The sequence below is a fragment of the Neodiprion fabricii genome, chromosome 3 (assembly GCF_021155785.1).
Source record: "Neodiprion fabricii isolate iyNeoFabr1 chromosome 3, iyNeoFabr1.1, whole genome shotgun sequence".
NCBI lineage: Eukaryota > Metazoa > Arthropoda > Insecta > Hymenoptera > Diprionidae > Neodiprion > Neodiprion fabricii.
The window spans coordinates 16,880,502-16,900,579 of NC_060241.1; the positions used below are offsets into that span (position 1 = coordinate 16,880,502).

General features: G+C 36.2%; 1 protein-coding gene across 3 annotated transcripts; it reads left to right on the forward strand.

Moving 5' to 3' along the window:
* The first annotated feature begins 1,894 nt into the window (after positions 1 to 1,894).
* Positions 1,895 to 18,298, forward strand: LOC124177201 (hemocyte protein-glutamine gamma-glutamyltransferase-like). 3 transcript variants are annotated; one of them, XM_046559333.1, is made up of 8 exons: positions 1,895 to 2,042; positions 13,987 to 14,538; positions 14,628 to 14,854; positions 15,053 to 15,654; positions 15,757 to 15,854; positions 15,960 to 16,250; positions 16,324 to 16,484; positions 17,466 to 18,298. In XM_046559333.1, exons 2-8 carry the CDS (start codon positions 14,064 to 14,066, stop codon positions 17,745 to 17,747), a joined length of 2,136 nt encoding a protein of 711 aa, XP_046415289.1. In that variant the 5' UTR covers positions 1,895 to 2,042; positions 13,987 to 14,063; the 3' UTR covers positions 17,748 to 18,298. The 3 variants fall into 3 exon arrangements, with proteins under 3 accessions (XP_046415289.1, XP_046415291.1, XP_046415290.1); XM_046559335.1 differs by having other exon boundaries at positions 1,904 to 2,042; positions 14,064 to 14,538; XM_046559334.1 differs by having other exon boundaries at positions 1,906 to 2,042; positions 13,991 to 14,538.
* The last annotated feature ends 1,780 nt before the right edge of the window (positions 18,299 to 20,078 follow it).

A 20,078-nucleotide genomic window follows, 5' to 3' on the forward strand; every position in this document is an offset into this window, starting at 1 on the left:
TAGATATAAGCTGTAAATGGCAAAGAATTTCGTAACGAATTTTTGCAGCATTAATTTCAATTCTAGAATCTTAATCAGATTATTTACTGTCTGCAAGGTCTCAAAACGTAATTCATGTATTCACTAATAATTGAAGAGAAATATTCTTAAAAAATTGACTATGGTTAACGATATCAAATACTGCTTTCAGAGCGCTGAGCGAATAATTAGCTCTTCTGGCGAATTGATTAAATATTAGCGATACTTTTTCCTGTTTACGGGGTCTCACTTCAGGTTACACAGCGTCTTTTTAGGTGAATAATTTCTTCGAACAACGTAGAAATGCATTATTAATTATTTAAAGCTGTAATGGCTACGAATTTGTGTACACAGTGTAATAACAAAATCTTAAATGTCGAAGTGTCAACTTTTTGATCACCTTCGCAACGAACTTGTGTAAAAACACTGAAAGTGCGGCTTCGAACAGGTTGTTTTGGCATGGAACGCGTGATAAACGTATTTCAATAACAGTTCGTAATTACAAAAAGGAACGCCGTGATATTATATTACTCCGCAGCTTGTGGATAACCACAGCATCCACCCACTCATATGGGATATGCGGTTAGTCTTAATTGCCCTATGTTTGATCCATTTTATTGATAAAGCAAATCTTGCAAATGAGCAGGAACTGTTTCCTGTTTTACAAGTTGTTCCAGTTTTTAAATCTTCTGATGTATTCTGCAGGAATATGACGAGAGAAAAAAAAATTTCTCCTTCACAATTCTTATCGTCTTGTTCCGTCCAACATCAAATGGGGTCAAGATTTCGATGGGGTTGATTTTACCATACACAATACACATTCCAAGTGGATACGTCAATTGATTAGGTTGCAATTGTGGTCGGTAGGACGTTGTTCTAGGACAACAACGGCGATTACGCAGACGAACAAGGAGAAGAATATATTCCTGTGTCGACTGGAAACAAAAACCGTATATCTTTTGTGCTTTTTTACGTAATACATCAACATATAATACAACACCAATCCGTTATTATTAATCCTTTCCAATTCATCAATACTTTTATTTTGTTCTACGAGTACCTAGGTCTGTACGATGTATATGCGTTTTATGTTACTTACTGTTGACGCTTTTTATAACGTTTTCTTATAATAGCGAAAAACCGATAAAATCCCTAACCTGATGGATCCAATTCACACGGAATGTGATCTAATAACAAATTCTGTGACAAATGTTTGAAAATAGTGGCATTTGATAAATTTCAAATCATCACGAAACATTTTTTTTTTCACGACAACACAAGAAACTTAACAAAATCATAAGTAATTATGAGCCAAGATCAAGTCGTTGATGTAGGAATTACAAATTTCGTGCCAGACTTTTGTTATCTGCAGACAGCATGAAAACGCGTTGCAAGTAAATTGAGACGCGGTAAAAATTAAAACATGAAATGTATTGTTGAAAAATGGTGTTCTTTTCTACGTAAATTGATTAAAGATTTTATAGTTCCCCAAGAAATCTTCGGCATTCACAAACCGTAATTACTGAATCAGTTTCAATATTTTATAGGTACAAGCAATTAATACGAATCGGATATGCGATAATTAATGCATGTTGGCAATTATAGAGTCATTGTATGCATGTGTCAGCTGGGAATCGATAACCATAATGCCGAAGACTGATTCAGTTTACTCGGAACGTCACATAATCAAGAAGTAGCTAAATAGAGAGCCAAACATATCGTCGTCCTTGAATCTTGGGACATTGCTTGATTTTATTCCACGACCTATAATGCGACTATAACTGCACGGAATTGCAGGTACGGGTTGTCGACAAATAGTATAGTGGGGATGTTGCGGTTAGCTGGAAGGAAGTTGTAACTAGTATATAAAAGGCTGTTCGCGTCCCCAAACGGCAGTGAGATTGCGGCAAACATTCGAGTACCACAAATTCATCCGAGAAAACAAAGATTTAAATATTTAAATATAGCGTGAGGCTGAAAATTCCTGTCTCCTTCTTCAGGCGTCGAACGAGGCATCTTACAAGGTCGGTAAATAATTTTTTTTTACATTAAATACGATAACCATAAATCACATCGATTTATTTTTACTCGAAAGAATGTTCACACATTTTCCAACTTTTAATTTAACACGATCGCTTCGACATAGCAATGGATACAGTCTCGTTACATAACACGATTAATTCTTTGTCATGTGAAAGATGAAAAGATTGTTCATTAACTATTAATCGAGCGGTGAAATGTGAGTTTGCAATGCTTGTATAGACCGAGTGACTCGGGTTGATAATTCTTGATCGAAAAAATGTCCGAGCCGCGAGTTACGATATTTTGGAAATTCAAATGGTTATATAGAATGAATTGAAGTATTTAATAAATTCTTGTTCAGTGCCTGTAGATTATGAGTCTGTACTTTGCCTGAAAAAATCGTTACATCGATGATCCTTTCCATCCACTTCACATTTGCCCGACATAGCATTGATATTACGTACTCGCCGTGAGCAGCGTTTGGTTGTTTTGTCCTTAAATGATCGTTGTGATTCTCGAACAGCAAATGGTTCTGCCTTGTAACCGGTAAGGTGTGTACATTTTAAAAGGAATGTTTCGGTGGAATGTTCAGTTCAGAATAACATCTTATAACGTTTTAATAGCGATGGAATGAAATATCTTTAACATCGTTTCAACTTGTCGAGAATTACAGCAGCTTATACAATCCTACGTCACTCCACGTGCAAGTATTGAATCAATATCAACGTTTATCAAAACATCACGCGAGCCGTACAGGCGTGAGCTTTTTGACATCGAAACCGATCGGGAATAACAACAGAAAGTGACCGGCACTGCCTTTTCTCATTCCGTGACTTATCAAGTATAGTATGCGTGTCACGTGCGTGCATTTTCAGCCGTGCATACGCCGTGTGAATTCTTTTTACGGTATCGAAATGCCAGGCACGGAAGTGTGTGTAATGGCTGAGATGGTGATTCACATTCAATAGAATTAGAGCATCGTCCGAAATGCAGTGATGATTTATTTATCGCGACACCGTCGCAGTATGCAATCTGACCTTGTTGCGACGAAGCGCAATGCTAAATGCTTGATACCGATTCTGGCCTCATCAGGCCTCAGGAATTTTTCTGACTTAAAATCAGCTCCGGTCTTACGCAAGACGTTGGTAGCATGGTCAGGTGAATCAAACACGGATACGCAGTTGGGCGTTTCACAATTCTTTGACGACGACATCTCCCGAGCCATTAGTAGGAATAATGAAAGACTGCCTAGTGTTATATTGAAGATTAAACATAAATTGCTGCTCGAAGTGAATAATTCATTGTGCATGTTAAAAGACGTAACGCGCCTACCTATGACAAAATACTTTTCTCAAATACAAGCTTATTTTGTACTTTGTTTATAACGTCAATTTGTTGCAGTCATGGGGGAATCCTTAATTAGTTGAATATAAAGTTTTGTAACAATTTGTTGTTTGTAAATAAGATGATGATAAAATATGGATTACATTTAATAGCGTCAGGTACGTAAAATAGAAATACCGTTTGCATTTTGTAATTCAGATGTAACGGATTCATTAATACTCACATACGTACGGATGCATCTTTGTATTTGCGTAAATATCCGCACATTATTTATAGATTTAACGCAGTGATATTTATATTGCAAAATTATATGCGGATTAAGTAAAGATATCGATCACTTGCTTGAATCGTAAAACTCGAAATTGATTACTAATTAAAAACGTATATTCTTTCGCTCCAATTACAAAATACAAATATCGTTCGTTTCGTTCTCGTAGTTTATTTCAAACTGTAATATGTAGGTGTAACTGAAGTTTTTAACAAAGAAACCGTTCAAAAAGATATCTGACTTGCTTAGTTAATCTTTGAGCTTTATGTCAACTGACATGAGATTAAATTTACGACAACTAAGCTTATTTTATGATTATATACATATATGTATATACACATATTCCAGATGCATTTCAAAAAAAAAACATGCGTATGCAAATTGACCGTTTGGCTGCAGGTTCAGGTTTGAGTGAGAATATTAATGGGCATTATGTATCTGTTTGTGAGTATACTTATCCAGTGTCTTCCTCGATACCAAATCTGTATAACACAGGAAAAAGCTTATCGTTGTATAGAAGTATTGCATAATCATTATGGTCACACATAAAATACTGGTTTTACTATAAAACACGCGATTGTAACTCTTCAACATAATAATAATTGAATACATTAAATATGATAATTTCAGATAACTTTGTCTGTGCAAAATGTCTATTCCACTCGATGTATGCATTTATTGTTAACTTTTCGCCGAATATTTCCCGAGAAGAATTTTCACGCAGTAAATGTAGAGCAATAATTGTTCTGTTACTTCTTATTGTTAGTATGGCAAAGATCGTTTGCCTTTAGCACATATTTTGTTCCCTGCTTTTTTCAAAACTTTTTTTTTGATAACAATTCAGGACATATCGTGTTCTTGTAACGATAGCAATACTTTAAGAATATTGCTCTCATTGTTGTGAAAAATTTACGCGCACTCAGTTATATCTGGGATGGGATAAATCTTCTTGTAATGACAAACCAACCTCATACTTGTGTTTCATTTCACTTAATCGTTGCACCAATCGCAGTTGAAAAACTTTAATTTGTTCTTCTGGACGAAAAACACATTAGCCTTAACATTTAGAACTTCATGTCACACCTCACCAGATATATTCTTTCTGAATCTTGATTATAATACAAGGCAAACGGGTAGTTCAATGGTGATATAGGTATGCACACTGTACATTATACAGCACTCAACACCCAAAAATTATGGAGTAGCAGTGATATAAGATAGAATTTATTTTCAACATTGTAGATTTAGATATTTAAAATGGCAGAGTTTCTCTTTTAAATTTTTTTTTTTTTTTTCAACTTCGATCGATTCCTCAGCGAGGGGCATTCCATCAAATAGTTTTAAATTCGTGCCGTTCAACCGGTTGAATGTAGCATGTTTTAACGAAAAGCATAAATATGACATCAATCTGGACTGATAACATTTACGTATAGCAATCTTGAAGAAATTACTGTTGGTAAGCGGTGTAATAGATTGATATCCTTCGATTCGTAATTTTTTATAAATGTGAGCAATATTTTCAAATTCTTTGATTCAAACGGCACCGAAGTTCATTCGCTCTTGTCCTCATACACGAGGAAAATAGCCTTATGGAAGAAGAAGGCTCTTTTCAGGTACTTTTACGCAAACGTTTCACATAAAAATACCCAATACAACTTTAAGAAAATAAAATGCATGAATATGTAAAATTGTATAAGATCATATATTATATATACCTATAATTCGATAGCACATAATAGGGACAGATTTTGCATATGATCATAAATGGTCATGTGAGGCATTCCATGTGAAGTGGGCCACCTCGAGACCTTGATACTTTCGATTTTATGTCGCCTTTACGGTTGTGTTTCATTACGCGAAAGTAACTTTCTCGGTTTTTCAACATTTTTTCAAAATTTGAAAGGAAAGTTTCTGAATTTTTATAAATGATATAATTTGTAAGAATAGGCAAAATAATCTTTCATATTGTTCCGTGGTAAATGAGATTCAAATTTCTCTACCTGTAGAACGAAGTCGTTGAGCGTGGGATCCGAACAAAATTTCAAAATTTCCAAAATTACACGCTTACAGGTGAAATTTTCTTTTTCTACTTGAAAAAATTTTTTGGCAACCAAAATGTTTTCACGAAATACAAAATGTATTTTTTTTTTACACATCGATTCAAGACGAATCGATCGATCACCAACTTGTTTCCGTCGATACAACATTCCAATTTCCAGATAAATTTGTTGTATATCATAAACCAGTAAACTTTGACTTCCGTAAACTCAAACGGATACACGAAAAATATTGAAGACGAATCAAGGACGATACTCCAACATACCACTGGAAAATTTTAAAAGGAAAATAAATTCTAAGATGTCGAGGTCTGGAGGTAGCTCACTTTACGCGGGATTCTCGATAAACAAATAACATACATGCCTCCAATAACAATCAGTAAAAATAATAATGATAGCTTGTCCATCCTGACACACCTGATAGGGTATGTCCTCCATATGCCAACTCTTGTCCCAAACATAGTCAAGTTAAACTCACAATCAGTCTGAATAGGTTTAAAGTTATAGGTTTCGTGATTTAGTTGAAAGTTTGATCAAAGTTCAGTTTAATGACTGTAACTTGTGCCTGGTAGATGTGCGAAGTCCATTTCTGGGCAAAATAATAAATATGGTAATAATGTGAACTGCGAAGTGCACTCAGTCTTGTTTGGATATGCTCATAATTACAATCCTTTCTATTATTTTGACCTGACATGTTGCGTGTTCCGATTAATAACATGTAAACGGTTTATGTGAAGTAAAATCCTTGGAATTAGTCTGGGACTGCCTCAAGATTCTGATAAATATAAATAATTTGGTGTTTCCCGACGTTGGTTAGCTGACGCTCTTGACATTGAGAAATGATTGGATAAGAACTTAACACTCCCTCTCTTATTCAATGTTTGATGAAGATCTTGTTTGATATGCTAATAAACTGCAAGTTCACTGTATACAAACATTTGAGGTCAAGGCCATGTAATGGTGAGGCCTTTCCATTCACGTGTGAAGATCAAGTTGAAAACACTTTCGAAGACAAACCGCTGGTCTTTCGCTTTCAGTATGAAGTAACGTGTTGTTTTTAAACTTTATGCTGCCGTATACTGCATATTGGCCAAACTATAGTCAAATCATCTAAATATGGATTATTTGAATACACATTAAAATCAGCGGCGGTCTAAGGATTAGAAGATAAATATGGAAACATGGTTGGCACACATTTTATTATATTTGTTTGCTCACATCTCGTACTGAGGTTCCGTAAAGAACACCGATAAGGAATTGCGGCTGTTTTCAATAAGCAAGGACTTTGAAAGACGACTGCCCAAAGGCATTATCTTAAGACCATAACAAGCAACGTGAAAAAAAAAGCCTTAAGGTAGGTGACTAATGTGGTATTAAACCATTCCTCGTGAAATCAGCAACCTGTTTTCGTTGACACCGTGCAATTCTTTCAAAATTTCGACACTTGTAAGACCATTCGAAAAGTCTTTATGTGAATGAATGAATTATATTTCCATAAGTTTTCTAAACTTAACCCTTTCCAAAATGCTGTTTTTTTTTCCCAGTAAATGTACCTTGCAAAATATAAGCTGCAAACAAAAAAAAAAAAAAAAAGTCACCAGGAAGCAAGAGCTGTAATGTTTTAATTTTTATAATATCATTTGCCGACAACTCGTTTCAAATGTTTCAACGTTTGTCCCTGCGAGCGACAGTTTTTGAGGTATGCTTACGTGAAAAAAATTAAGCATTTTTCAGAGGGTTACAGTGAAAAATCTTAAATCATTCACATAAGTTACTATTAACTGTAGAAATTAGAAACAATCACTTTCGACCTAAACCAACAATTTGCTTATATCACGATAAGTAATGAAAAATTATAATCCAGGGCTCACGGTCTTTATACAGGGTGTCTTATTTTAATTAATCCAGTCTAATATCTCTAAAATCAAAAGTCTGACTGGAAAATGTTTTAAACAAAAATTGTGAGGTTCGAAGGGGGAAAGAAAACAAGAGCGTCAGATTTTCCGTAAAATGACCCGCCAAGGTCAGATGAAGGTCAACTAAGTGTTTCATAAATGGAACGGTATATTTTTTTACTTACCTTTTACCTTTTTTTCTAAATATCTGTATTTTTTTTCGAGCTGTAACCTTAATTTTATTCATTTAAACTTTTAATTTTTCAATTCGAAATTTTATTAACAAAAAATTTTCATATTTCAACTATTTTTAAGAGGATTTTTGTTCATTCTATCGGAAACTTGTGGAATAAAACGCTATTCGTAATCCGTATTTACGATAACAATTTAACGAATTATCAACGCGTGTCGCGTTATTTCAAGAGCTGTACTGCTATCCACGGTCGAATAACGTCGAGTGAGAGCTCAGCAGTGCTTTGAAGCGCGCGGAAATTTTTTCGAACTTTTATTGAAGTGATTTATAACCGTACGTAATTTCCTATCGTAAATACGGTTTAGGAATAACGTTTTATTTTCAAAGTTTCCTCTACCATAAACAAACATCCTTTTGAAAATAGTTGAAATAAGAAAATTTTTAAATAATAAAACTTGGAACTGTAAAATTAAAAAATTATTTTTTTTAAAAACCAATCAGAAAAATGGAATAAAAAAAAAAAATAATGATATTTAGAAAAAAAATATTCCACTGTCTGATTTGACCAGCTTGAATCTCATCATCAATCGAGTATAAACGGTAAGTGTATGAGTATTTTTTCATGCAGAATTTAATGCCCTTTCAGATACCGATAAAAAAAAGAAAATACTGTTCTATTTGAAAAAAAAAACCATCATCTGACCTTGGCAGGTCAATTTACGGAATATATAACACTTTCATTTTCTTCCCCCCATCAAACCTTACAACTTTTGCTTGAAACATTTTTCACTCAAATTTTTGGATTTCGAGATATTAAACTGGATTGAATTTTAAAATGAGACACCCTGTATTTCTTCATATCATATTCAGATACAATTAATATGCAAACGATTACCAATACGTTGTGGAATTCTGTGAATTTTTATCATGCGAAGTTATATAATACTTGACACACCGGTTTTACAAGTCCCAAAAAACGAAGAAAGATTTGAACAAATAAAAAACAGATTCATTGTGATATCCACTGATTAGAATTTTATAAGAAAGCTGATCGCATGATACGAAAATCAATCCGAATGACTCGTTTTATAGTTATGTATTTACGGATTTGGTTCTTTTAAATTTTGTCATGTTCGAAATAGAACGCAATTTCAATTTGATCTAATCTGTAATAGTTATATTCCGTCTCTGTCCATTACTGTTTGATTCTTCTGGACGGATGTAAGTTCTTAAAAAAAAAAAAAAAATTAATGAAATTTTATATGCCTTGAAGAATTCGTTTTCCATCCATTTACTTCTGTTTGAGTACTTCAACGTTTTGAAACAATGTGAATCTGTGAATAACATTGAAGCTTTGACTATTTTTGGTATTGGATCCTTCTTGCGGTAGTTCAAAATGCTATAAATCTAGTTCAAATCGTGACAAAAAATTCCAAATGTTTTCTACGGTTTGGAACGTCATTCTTTAAGCACTTTGACCAACGTTTTACAAGTTATAATTACTTGAGTGTGAAAATTGTAACTGTAACAATACATACCAATCCATTGTAAACATCAGCCACTTATTGGTCTTGAAACAGATATTTACCAAGTCATCCAAGCTATTGTTTTAAATTTTAATATCGGTATCGCAAAACTGGATTCAACCGGACTCAAAGCTGCTATTGTTTTCAGTTGTTTTCATTCTTTCGTCATTCACCCGGGTATAAGCTGTTCCTGCTTTCGGTGTAAATGAATGATTGATTTTTAGTTCCTGCTTCTGTGTATCTATAAATATACAACATAAATGTATGCCTATAGTACACCGGTCTTTGAATTTTATTTTTTTTAATGAATAACTGAAGACCTGCGAGTAATATTTGGGGGGGGGCTTAAAAACTGGAGGCTCTTCAACATGTATGGGACGTACAATCAGTTCAAAAATATGCCACAACAATGGATTGAAAAGTGAAATTCAACTAATTAAATCGAACACCTTTGATTTAAAAAGTCCTTGTGATACAGAAAAATATTTTTAAACATTCAAGTTGACGTGTAAACAGCCTGTTAAAGAAATCGCATCATGACGCTTTTTTTCACAAAAACAATCCATACAGTTCGTCCATTTTCGATGAACAATACCGTACTCAATTCACGAATTAATACATTGCTAATTGTCTGAGAGAGATTTGTTCTAAGTTCGTGGGCTGGTAAGAAAAATCTGATTATACGTAAGATCGTTAACTAATTTACAGATAATCAACTTGTGATTTAGGAATGAATACGTTGTTGTTACTCAAAAACTAACGTAAACGATATACGGAGAATTCATTCATGAATAAAATGCGCTGTTAGCAATCAGAATCGGTCAAGCAATGTTGACTTGCGGTAAAAAATAATAGAATGATGTTACTCCCCTGAAATTATTAACACGATGAGCTGCTTACGTTTAATAATCAATGTTTGAAGAGGGTTTCATGTGTCGTGGGAACTTTTGTAGCCATATATGTCATCACATTAACTGTTAGAATTTAATTTTAGGTTTTGGCTTTATTACGTTTTTTCATGAACATCTTTGCGGACGTCCTTAAGTTTCGAGCACGAGGTAATTTTTTCATATTTATTCCAATATTATACAAGCATAACATGTTCGCAAATAAAACATCCCACGTGAACACGTGTTTTCTATGTTTCAATAATTACGACAGTGTTCATGCGCCGTATATAAGACTTGAGTCCAGTATTATGCAAATACAATAACGTTTATTTTACTGAAAACTATCGACATTTACTGTTGAACCATGAAACACAAAACAAAAAATCAAAAATGCCTGTTCAGTGCATATACTACTATGGTAATTGTTATTTCAAATGAATACGGAACTAGTTACGCATAAGTACATACCGATCAGTCTTCGTGATCGGGAAATCCAATCGTCGGCATTCTGAAAATCTACAGTCTGGGTTTTCCCACTTAATTTTCACGTAAAGGCTGCGAATCCTTCATCGTGTAAACATATCAATAAAATAGATAAATGATGTGAATTTTTACTAAACAAAATAAGAACACGTTCAAATTATCAGGATCACCGTTTAAGAGCACCGGTCTTATGGACCGGAAAGAATTTGTCTGTGCTCAATAGAAACGTGGTGTGTTTACAATTATGTAAGGTATGGTATACGATTGCTCATAACTTGTTTCGCAGTTTTAAGTGCTGAATCTTTTGCTATACCTAGATGCATGCTAATTGTTCCTAGACTGAACATCGATAGTTTTAATAATTGGCACAGCATCAGGATAGCATATACACGAATATTCGTTACCGCATTTGTGTAAAAAAATTTAAACAAGCAACAGACAAGTTTTCATATGGTCTATGGATGGTGTCCAACTTGGCAATTTGCCGTCCATATACTGGAACAGTCAAGGACTCTCCTAAGTACAAACAATTACACATGGTGAAATATATTGTTAAGAAGACGACAGAAAAAAAACCGAGGAATAAAACCGGTCTCTGAGTTTTCTTGTTTCGCTGGTTGGGTAACAGATCGCTCACACGTAGCTGATATCTATAGTTTAGTAATCTTAGACTTTATACCTTGCGTAAAGGTACAGAGTCAATCACTGCACGTGAGAAGAATCGGCTGAGCTTCAGACAGTCTTCTGAGTTCATATTATCACTAAACTACGGTAGCAGTAAAAGTTAGGAATAGAACCGTGATAAAGTTTGAAATTCATTTAATGGGTGACTGAACCCATTGCTTTTTTCAATAAATGTAAACACGTACAAATGATTATAATTTGTCGAAGGTGAGATTGTATTTCAGCTACTGTGGCTGTTATTTTGGTTGGCGAGAAACATTTCACACCCTACGAGCTCAGAAAATTAGTCTAGAGCAGGAATATAATTACAAGTGTATCTAACAGAAGCCATGTTGATCTTGAACCAAAGTTCGAATCCATCTGACTCATATAAAGAATAGTACTTTTTGTTAATAACGTTAAATACCTAAAATAAATTTTGTAATAACAATAGTTGTTTCGTGCCTAATATTTTTGCTGACCGCCTAATTTTGACATCAAATATTTTATAAACACCGTTCCATTTTCGAAACCTTAGCCCGCCAATATCGTTTGAACGTGTATGCATGTAGAATTGAAATGCGTGTTGCCAAAAAAAAAAGAGATTTCTGATTAATTGTATTGGATTTGAAAATTAATAAAAGATCTTCGCCCTCCTCAGGTTCTTATGCTTGTTCTACATCATTCGTAAAATGTTTGAGCTTGGAGAATCTTTTATTTCTTGTGAAATATCTCTGAAAGAATTTCTCGTAGTATAGAATCAATATTAACGAGCACAGAAAAAAGTGAAACAAATTTTTAATAACTTCCATACATTTGGACGATATTAAAAAATGAAAGTAGGTCAAATTGAAAGTGGTCAATTTTTCGGAAACTAGCTCACGTATTTCACTCGTCTGGTTCATAGTTTGTATCGGCCAGGTCATTCACCCTTTGATCCGCCCAACAGTTCTCTACCAAGAAGTCGTACATTCTAATCGGTTTTACGTTTCGTAATTTATCATGTATATTAAAACGTATATTTAACTTTGAAGGTCAGTAAACATTCCCCTGAAGAATTTTCGCTTGGTTGTCAGTGAAAAAAATTTTACAAACAAAATATTTTAGGATTGTAATATCATAGGTATTTACCATAAAAAATTATAAAAACCAGCGCTTGATTGTTTCAACTTTTTTTCTTGCGGTGCGTTACGTACAAAGACTGTGTAGCTTACAAAAAGTTCAGCAGGTAATTTAGGCGGGTTATAGATATATAAGCTAGCTGGTACGGCGAGACGGATCACGTCAAGGTTAAGAGTTCGGCTGTGTTCGGAGTGCTTAAATTACTTTGTTATTATGTGTCTTCGAAGAAAACCAGATTCTGTCTTTCAAGTTTAAATATTTTTCCGTAATGTTTTTGTTAATTTTATGATATACGATATATATAAATTTCAGTTTTGTTCCTCATTTTCCACAATCAACTGGCTGCTGCGCATATTCTTTCACAGTTTTTTTCCGATTTTGCCAAAATCTTTCGTATACCGGGCAGGATGCTCTCAGTTGTTTTCAGATTTGTACGGTTTGTGTGGAACTTATTTTAAATGTTCTCACGTTGGAATTTCACAGTAGCGTGGTGAGCCATTCATATCAACATCGATTACCGGCCGTCTTCTTCAGATGGCTTGTTTCCCGGATGATCTTCCATTAAATTGTTCTTAATATGAGTCACTTTTCGCCAGACTCATTTTGAACTTTTGATTAATTTGTTGTCACTTTTCAAGATGTTTGATCAGATATTTTGAGAGCCATTCAATTTTTGTAATGAGTTCCTCAATTTGATTTTCCATTTTGGTTCGATTGAAGATATCGCTGCGGATCGAATCAGTCGTCTTGTCACTGATATATCAATCCCATTGATACAGATGTCGGATTAGGAACCTCACTTTTTTTTTATAAATACCTAAATAATGTTTCTGAAACCATTATGATTTTCAGAGAATTATATTAAAAACCTTCTTTAACAAGTATTCGATATTGTCACTGAATTTCATTTGAATCTGTTAAATCATTCTCCTAGAATTTAGGATGAATGATGGGCCTCGAATGAACAATCGAACGACTAGATTTTATTCTACCGACTAAAGGGCCGCTCAAGGGAAAATTTATTTAATGCCAATAAGTGCACTAAATTTAGCGAATAGTCATTGGTTAACAGTTGAAAGTTGCATCGTTGAATCAAATCCAGTTACTCTAGTAACAATATCGGTAAATATTGTTCTAGTAAATTGATCGGATTCTTCAGGTTATGCAGCAGATCACTTATCGTTTGCATCCTTATTTTAGTGCAGACCTGTAAGCAGATTTTGCAGTATAAGATCCGTTGAAGAATTTGAGTAGATATTCAACAGTTTTTCGAGTAAATAGCATAGTTAGATGAACCTGGCGAAAGACTGCAATAAGTCTGAATCAAAATTATACATCAGAATCTTCATAGAATGTGCTGGCAGACTAGTGAATAATTTTGCAGTAACTCCACTAAGTTTTTGTGACTACGAAAAAAGATTCTTGATATCAAAGCTCCGTGGAAGGTTCTCTGAAAAAATTGTGACTAGGATCGTGACTAACTTTTGTGCATTCTTCTGTTTCAGGTAGATAATTGGTGGTGAAATAATTATAACCACAGCCTACCGGTAACTAATACTTACGTCGAATTTGGGTTTCCAAGATGACGTCTTCTGAGCCATTGGTTGTGGACTCTGTTTATCTATACGAGAAGGAAAATGCAGTCGCACATCACACAGGAAATTACGAGCTGGTACACCTGGAGCCACCAACGCCGGTTCTCCGACGGGGACAACCCTTCAATGTGGCTGTGCGTTTCAACCGGCCATACGTGGACTCAACGGACATCGTTCGTTTGTTGTTCAACTTTGGCCCAAATCCTAATGTGATGAAGGGGACCAGAGGAATCAACACTGTCACCAACAGAGATACTTATCTACATGATTTAGAATCCTGGGGTGTACGTATGGTTGGTTCCAGTGCGGAGGATTTGTCCGTCGAAGTTCGGAGCCCCGTTGACAGCCCAGTCGGCATTTGGCAACTGAATATAGAAACAACTACGTTGGGCAGTAAGAAAGCTCCCAACACCTTTCAATTGGAAAAAGATATCTATATCTTGTTTAATCCATGGGTAAAAGGTAGGTGCAGGGAAGACTAGAAGATATGTGGTTTGCGTTGAATACCATTTTCATGCATGAGATTAACCAGATTTTTCACTTATCCACAGAGGACCTTGTGTATATGGAAAATCAAAGACTGCTGGATGAGTACGTGACAAACGACACTGGAAAGGTCTGGGTTGGTGCTTTGGGAAGCTGTCGTGGCAGGGAATGGATTTTTGGTCAGTTCGATGCCTGCGTTCTTCCGGCTTGTCAACTGCTGCTTGAAAGGTCGGGCATCAAGGCAATATCTCGTGGGGATCCCATTAAAATGACCAGAGCCATATCGAAAATTGTAAGTAATCGATTTGGAAGCTGTCCGTACAGTGCGAATTTTTTTCTTTTGTAAATATAACTCACGATCAATGGATCCAGGTGGGATTGCTGTTGGCGCACTCATGAAAATGGGTACTCGTTCACGCAAAAACGCGCGTGCATACAATTCACTTACGATGGCGTTCATAATTTGTAAATGAGTATTGTTTGTCCTCAGGTTAATTCAAATGATGATCAAGGTGTTCTTACCGGTCGATGGGACGGGGAGTACTCTGATGGAACTGCCCCCGCTTCATGGACTGGCAGCGTACCAATCCTGGAAGAATTTCTGAAAAGTGGAGAGGCGGTAAACTACGGGCAATGTTGGGTCTTTGCCGGCGTAGTAACGACCGTTTGTCGGGCTTTGGGTATACCTTCGAGGGTCATCTCGAATATGGTCTCTGCACACGATGCAAATGCCTCTTTGTCCGTTGATCGTTATTATAACGCCGATAATGAAGAGCTTGAATACGATCCGGAGAACCCCCTAGGCGAAGATTCAGTCTGGAATTACCACGTGTGGAATGACGTGTGGATGGCTAGGCCAGATCTTCCCATGGGATACGGTGGTTGGCAGGCGATTGATGCTACGCCTCAGGAAACTTCCGATGGATTTTATCAATGTGGACCAACATCTGTTGAAGCAATCAAGCAAGGTGCCGTTGGATACAATTACGATGTTCCATTCATGCTAGCTTCCGTCAACGCTGATTTAATGCGGTGGAAAGAAAATAGCGAAAGTGATTTCGGTTGGAGTAAAATAGAATGCAACAAGTACCAGTACGTAATGTGTATTACCGATGTTATTTATTCATTTGGATTTCATTTTTTACATCGAGTTGTCCTGACATCTGACTGACTTTTCATTTTTTTCAATTACAGCATTGGACGTATGATTCTGACCAAAGCACCGTACATTTTTGACCCAAACGGTGACAAAGACAGACAAGATATCACTTCAATTTACAAAGCTAAGGAAGGTAAGATATCGATGTCCGAATCACTGAAAGTACTTCATCTGGTTTAATTTCGTAATTCAAATTTCAAATCAGAGTGATAATTCATTTTGCTGGAAACACTTATAGGTACCGATGCAGAGCGCTTAACTCTGTACAGGGCGGTCCGTGGTACGGAGAGGGCAAAGAGGTTTTACGCGGTTCCTGATCCAGCTAAAGAAGACGTTGAATTTGATCTGGTTGAGCTAGAAAGAATCAAGATCGGAGAGCCTTTTGCCGTGACAGTTCGCATTGAAAACAAGTCTAACCAACCACGCAATATCAGCGCGATTTTGTCAGCCGGAAGTGTCTACTATACCGGAGTGAAAGCCAATTTAGTGAAAAGGGCAACTGGGGAATTCACCGTTCAGCCCGGTGGCAGTAAGTTTGACACTTGAATTTTCACCTATCTGACATTATTGAGACAATTTTCACGGTAATGCATATTTTACAGCGGAAAAATTGAAATTAACTGTAACTGTTGATGACTACCTGGATAAGTTGGTTGAGTATGCCATCATGAAGCTGTATGCTATCGCTACAGTTAAAGAGACAAGACAAACATGGGCCGAAGAAGACGATTTTCAGGTTTTGAAACCACCTATTACCATTAAGGTAAAGTTGGACTTCAATCTAAGTGCGGACTGTTCAAGATAGAACCAAGCAATACGCGTCACGAATAAAACTTATAATTGTACTAAGGAAAATAGGATGTTCAGAATTTCTGTGAATCTTATTACCAAATTCGCTTCAATGAGAAAAAACGAATGGAAAGTATTCCGATAGTAATATAGGTATTTCTATTTGAAAACAGGGTTGAAAATATTTACAATCTATTTGACGTGAATAGTCGAGACCCTCTTCAATGCCAAATTGTTGCAGAACTGTACCGTGACAGTCTCCGGAAATTGAACACCCAAGTAAGCATGCGTAAAGTTTTTCATCTTTTTGAGCGGTTCAGGGTTATGTTGATTCAAATATATGATTCAGATGCAAATCCGTCACATTTTGGCTACCTCAAAGTCTCAGCGCGACATAACCTCGAAACGTCTGCCACAAGCAGATGGACAACTAGGCACAACTAAGTTGAATTTACTAAGGAACAGCCCCCTGACACACGCTGCTAAAAGTGGTTCGCAAAATGTCCCTCGATTCTGCCGTCAATTTCCACCACTAGTGGCGCTGGTAGTTACCTGACGAGCTTGCGCGCGGTCAGCGAGGGCGGCGAGCGTGTCAGAAGTCTACTAGCGCCACGTAGAGGAACTAAAAAACAGGGACAAGACGCGTACAATTTTTTAGTATACGAGCAGTGGCGAGTGTCAGGGGGCTGCTAAGGAATCACTCGATTTCGCGCATGCGCATTTGGTTGGGTATTCAGTTTCTCGACACTGTCACGATATAGGAGGTGTTGAAGTCAAATTGTTCGCCGTGCGAGCGCTCTGGCAAATAATTGGTCTCGCGCATTGTAGCGCATGCGCATTAAACTATACAAGACGACGGACCATTCTGTCGTAGCAATTCCCACTGCATATATTTTACTTATTATCATATAAAATATATAACACTTAATATTATGTAATTGATAAACTTGTGTAGATTCAAGACGACCTTTCAGTTGGAAAGCCAGCAGCAATTTCGTTGAGTTTTACAAATCCGTTGAAGAAGACCTTGACGGAGTGTAAATTCAACTATGCTGGACCAGGATTGGCGAGAAACAAGACATTGGCGTTCAGAGACGTTGCTCCAGGTGAGCTGGTGCATGTGGAACATCAATTAATACCGCAGAAGGCTGGGCAACAAACGATCATCGCTACTTTCACATCCAAACAACTCGTTGACGTCACAGGCTCGAAGTCGGTTCAAGTTTTCGAAGATTAAATATTTACTCAGTATCCAGACCTTAACTTAAACATTAGAATTAAGAGAATCTTTTCTTCATTTTATTATCACTCTAAAATTTCTTTAATGAAAACAATATATTGCGAATATTACATGGCTTCTAAGTTTTAGCAGATTGTTGAAACGTTACTACATATGCTGTCGATATTTTCTGATTACCGTTGATATTGTACGACAATTCCATAGTCAGGAATTGTTTACAGTAGCGGGCAGATTATTTTTATAAACAATTTCAGTGAGTACCATGAATATCTGGGTTTTATTTTTAGGAAACCGAATTGTACTATAATGTTCATCCTACAACAGGATATGATGCTATCCTTATAAGAGGATCGGTTTGTATTTGAAATTGTATAAACTTTATTTTTGCGATCAAATAGTGGATAGCACAGATCATACTTATGTTAGTACTTTAAATAAGTAACCATTTCTACTAATTCTATTGATATTAGTATAGATGTTATTACTTGATTTTTGTAACATTTTGTACTTTTATGACACACTCACAATAAATGGGGTAATATTCAGAATATAATAATACATATGAAGTGTCAGGGTGCCGACGGGACACGGTTCATGTGTAGCTGACTATTGTCCGAGTCTGTCAAGTTTAAGTCATAGATTAAACAAGGCTTCTATACCATCTGCTCACGACTTCTGGGAATTGAATCTACATAAAAATCCATAGGCAGCGCTGGCTCGAGCAAAGTCAGCGCCCTAGCCGAATAACTTTGACGGTGCCTCATTTAAAAAAAAAATCGCAATAATATAAAACAAAATAGAGTATCTAATTTTTATTCAAATATGAGGGATTCTCCGCCAACTCGGCCACTTTTTTTTCGACCATCTCAGATCTGCCAGATGATTGGTTATATCAAAGTACTACTAAAAGGTACTCTATGTGAATTTTTTCAGATTTTTTAATTCATTATTTGAGAAATTGCCGTTTTTTTTCAAACGAATATATTTCGGAAACTTGAAGTAACTGAAAAAAAATTACTCTACATAAAAGTTGTAGTTTATTGTTAGCTTTCAAAACGAATTTTTGAAAAAATTTTTACGTTCCTGTTACGGGGTAGATTGCGTAGGCTCCGATGAGCGGTAATCGGAGCTTACTCCACGCCCAGCCAAGGTGTTATTTGGCTATTGTAGGGTCCGTTCACGTCGACTATGCACTCGCGTGCTACTACTCCCAATGCAGGAAGGAAATGGAATAGAAAGGGATCGGTATTAAGGGAAGGTAAACGATTTAAAGTATATGATTGTTTATTCGTGGTCAATGCAACGGAGTCGGTCAAGGGAAAAAGGGGTACGGTCTTGATTTAGAGGGATAGGTGTCTTGCTTGAGTGCTGGGATGGATCTGCCGCTTCTGCCGGATGTAGCAGGCAAGCTAGCCGCGAGTTACAGGAGAACCTGCTGACTCGCGAACGATAAGGGTAGATTACAGAGCGTAAGGTAACTAAGAGCGTGGGAAAGGAATATGAAGTCTGGAGGACGTAACACGCCCCCCCTTGGGGAAGAACATTCGGTGAGGGTACGAAATAGAATGTTCGGAAGGAAGCGGAAGGCCATGAAACGTAGTGACTCACTTACAGAATATTACAAAGAAAGGTCTTAAAATCTAGCGCCTAGATGTTAGTGCGCGTTTAAGTGGGTTAGTGTACATTTGAATAAAAAAAAAAAAATTTTATAAATGACATCTTATCGTACTGAATCACTTACAGAATATTACAAAGAGGAGTCTTAAAATATAGCGCCTAGATGTTAGTGCGCGTTTAAGTAGGTTAGTATACATTTGAATGCGAAAAAAAAAATTTTATAAATGACATCTTATCGTACTGAATCACTTACAGAATATTACAAAGAAGAGTCTTAAAATATAGCGCCTAGATGTTAGTGCGCGTTTAAGTGGATTAGTATTCATTTGAATAAGATTTTCTAAATGACATCTTATAAATGTGGTGGTATATATGATAGATTTGTATATATGATAGATATTGTGTATATTATAAACGAAACTTATGCAACCTGCTGATGATTATATTACGGCTGCAGATTATTACGGGCAGAATAAAGCAATGAAAGAATATGATTGCTAATAGCGAAGGGCTTAGCGCCAGACTTCGAGTGATTCGGAGCTATCGTTAAGGGTCTGCTCGGGGAGCAATTTACGCGGCCTAGATATGCCTAGTTCCGTCATTTCAATTTCCGATTGGGTCCGGAGCAGCGACGAAGGGCGAGGAGGCAGGTCATCGGGAAATGGTATTATTTCTAGGCGCGGGTGGTGGATGGCATGGCGCGTAGGAATT

Coding starts and splice junctions, on each gene's coding strand:
- LOC124177201 (XM_046559333.1), top strand. CDS start 14,064: ATGACGTCTTCTGAGCCATTGGTTGTGGACTCTGTTTATCTATACGAG. Junction 14,539..14,627: donor GTTTAATCCATGGGTAAAAG/GTAGGTGCAGGG, acceptor ACTTATCCACAG/AGGACCTTGTGTATATGGAA. Junction 16,251..16,323: donor CACCGTTCAGCCCGGTGGCA/GTAAGTTTGACA, acceptor CATATTTTACAG/CGGAAAAATTGAAATTAACT.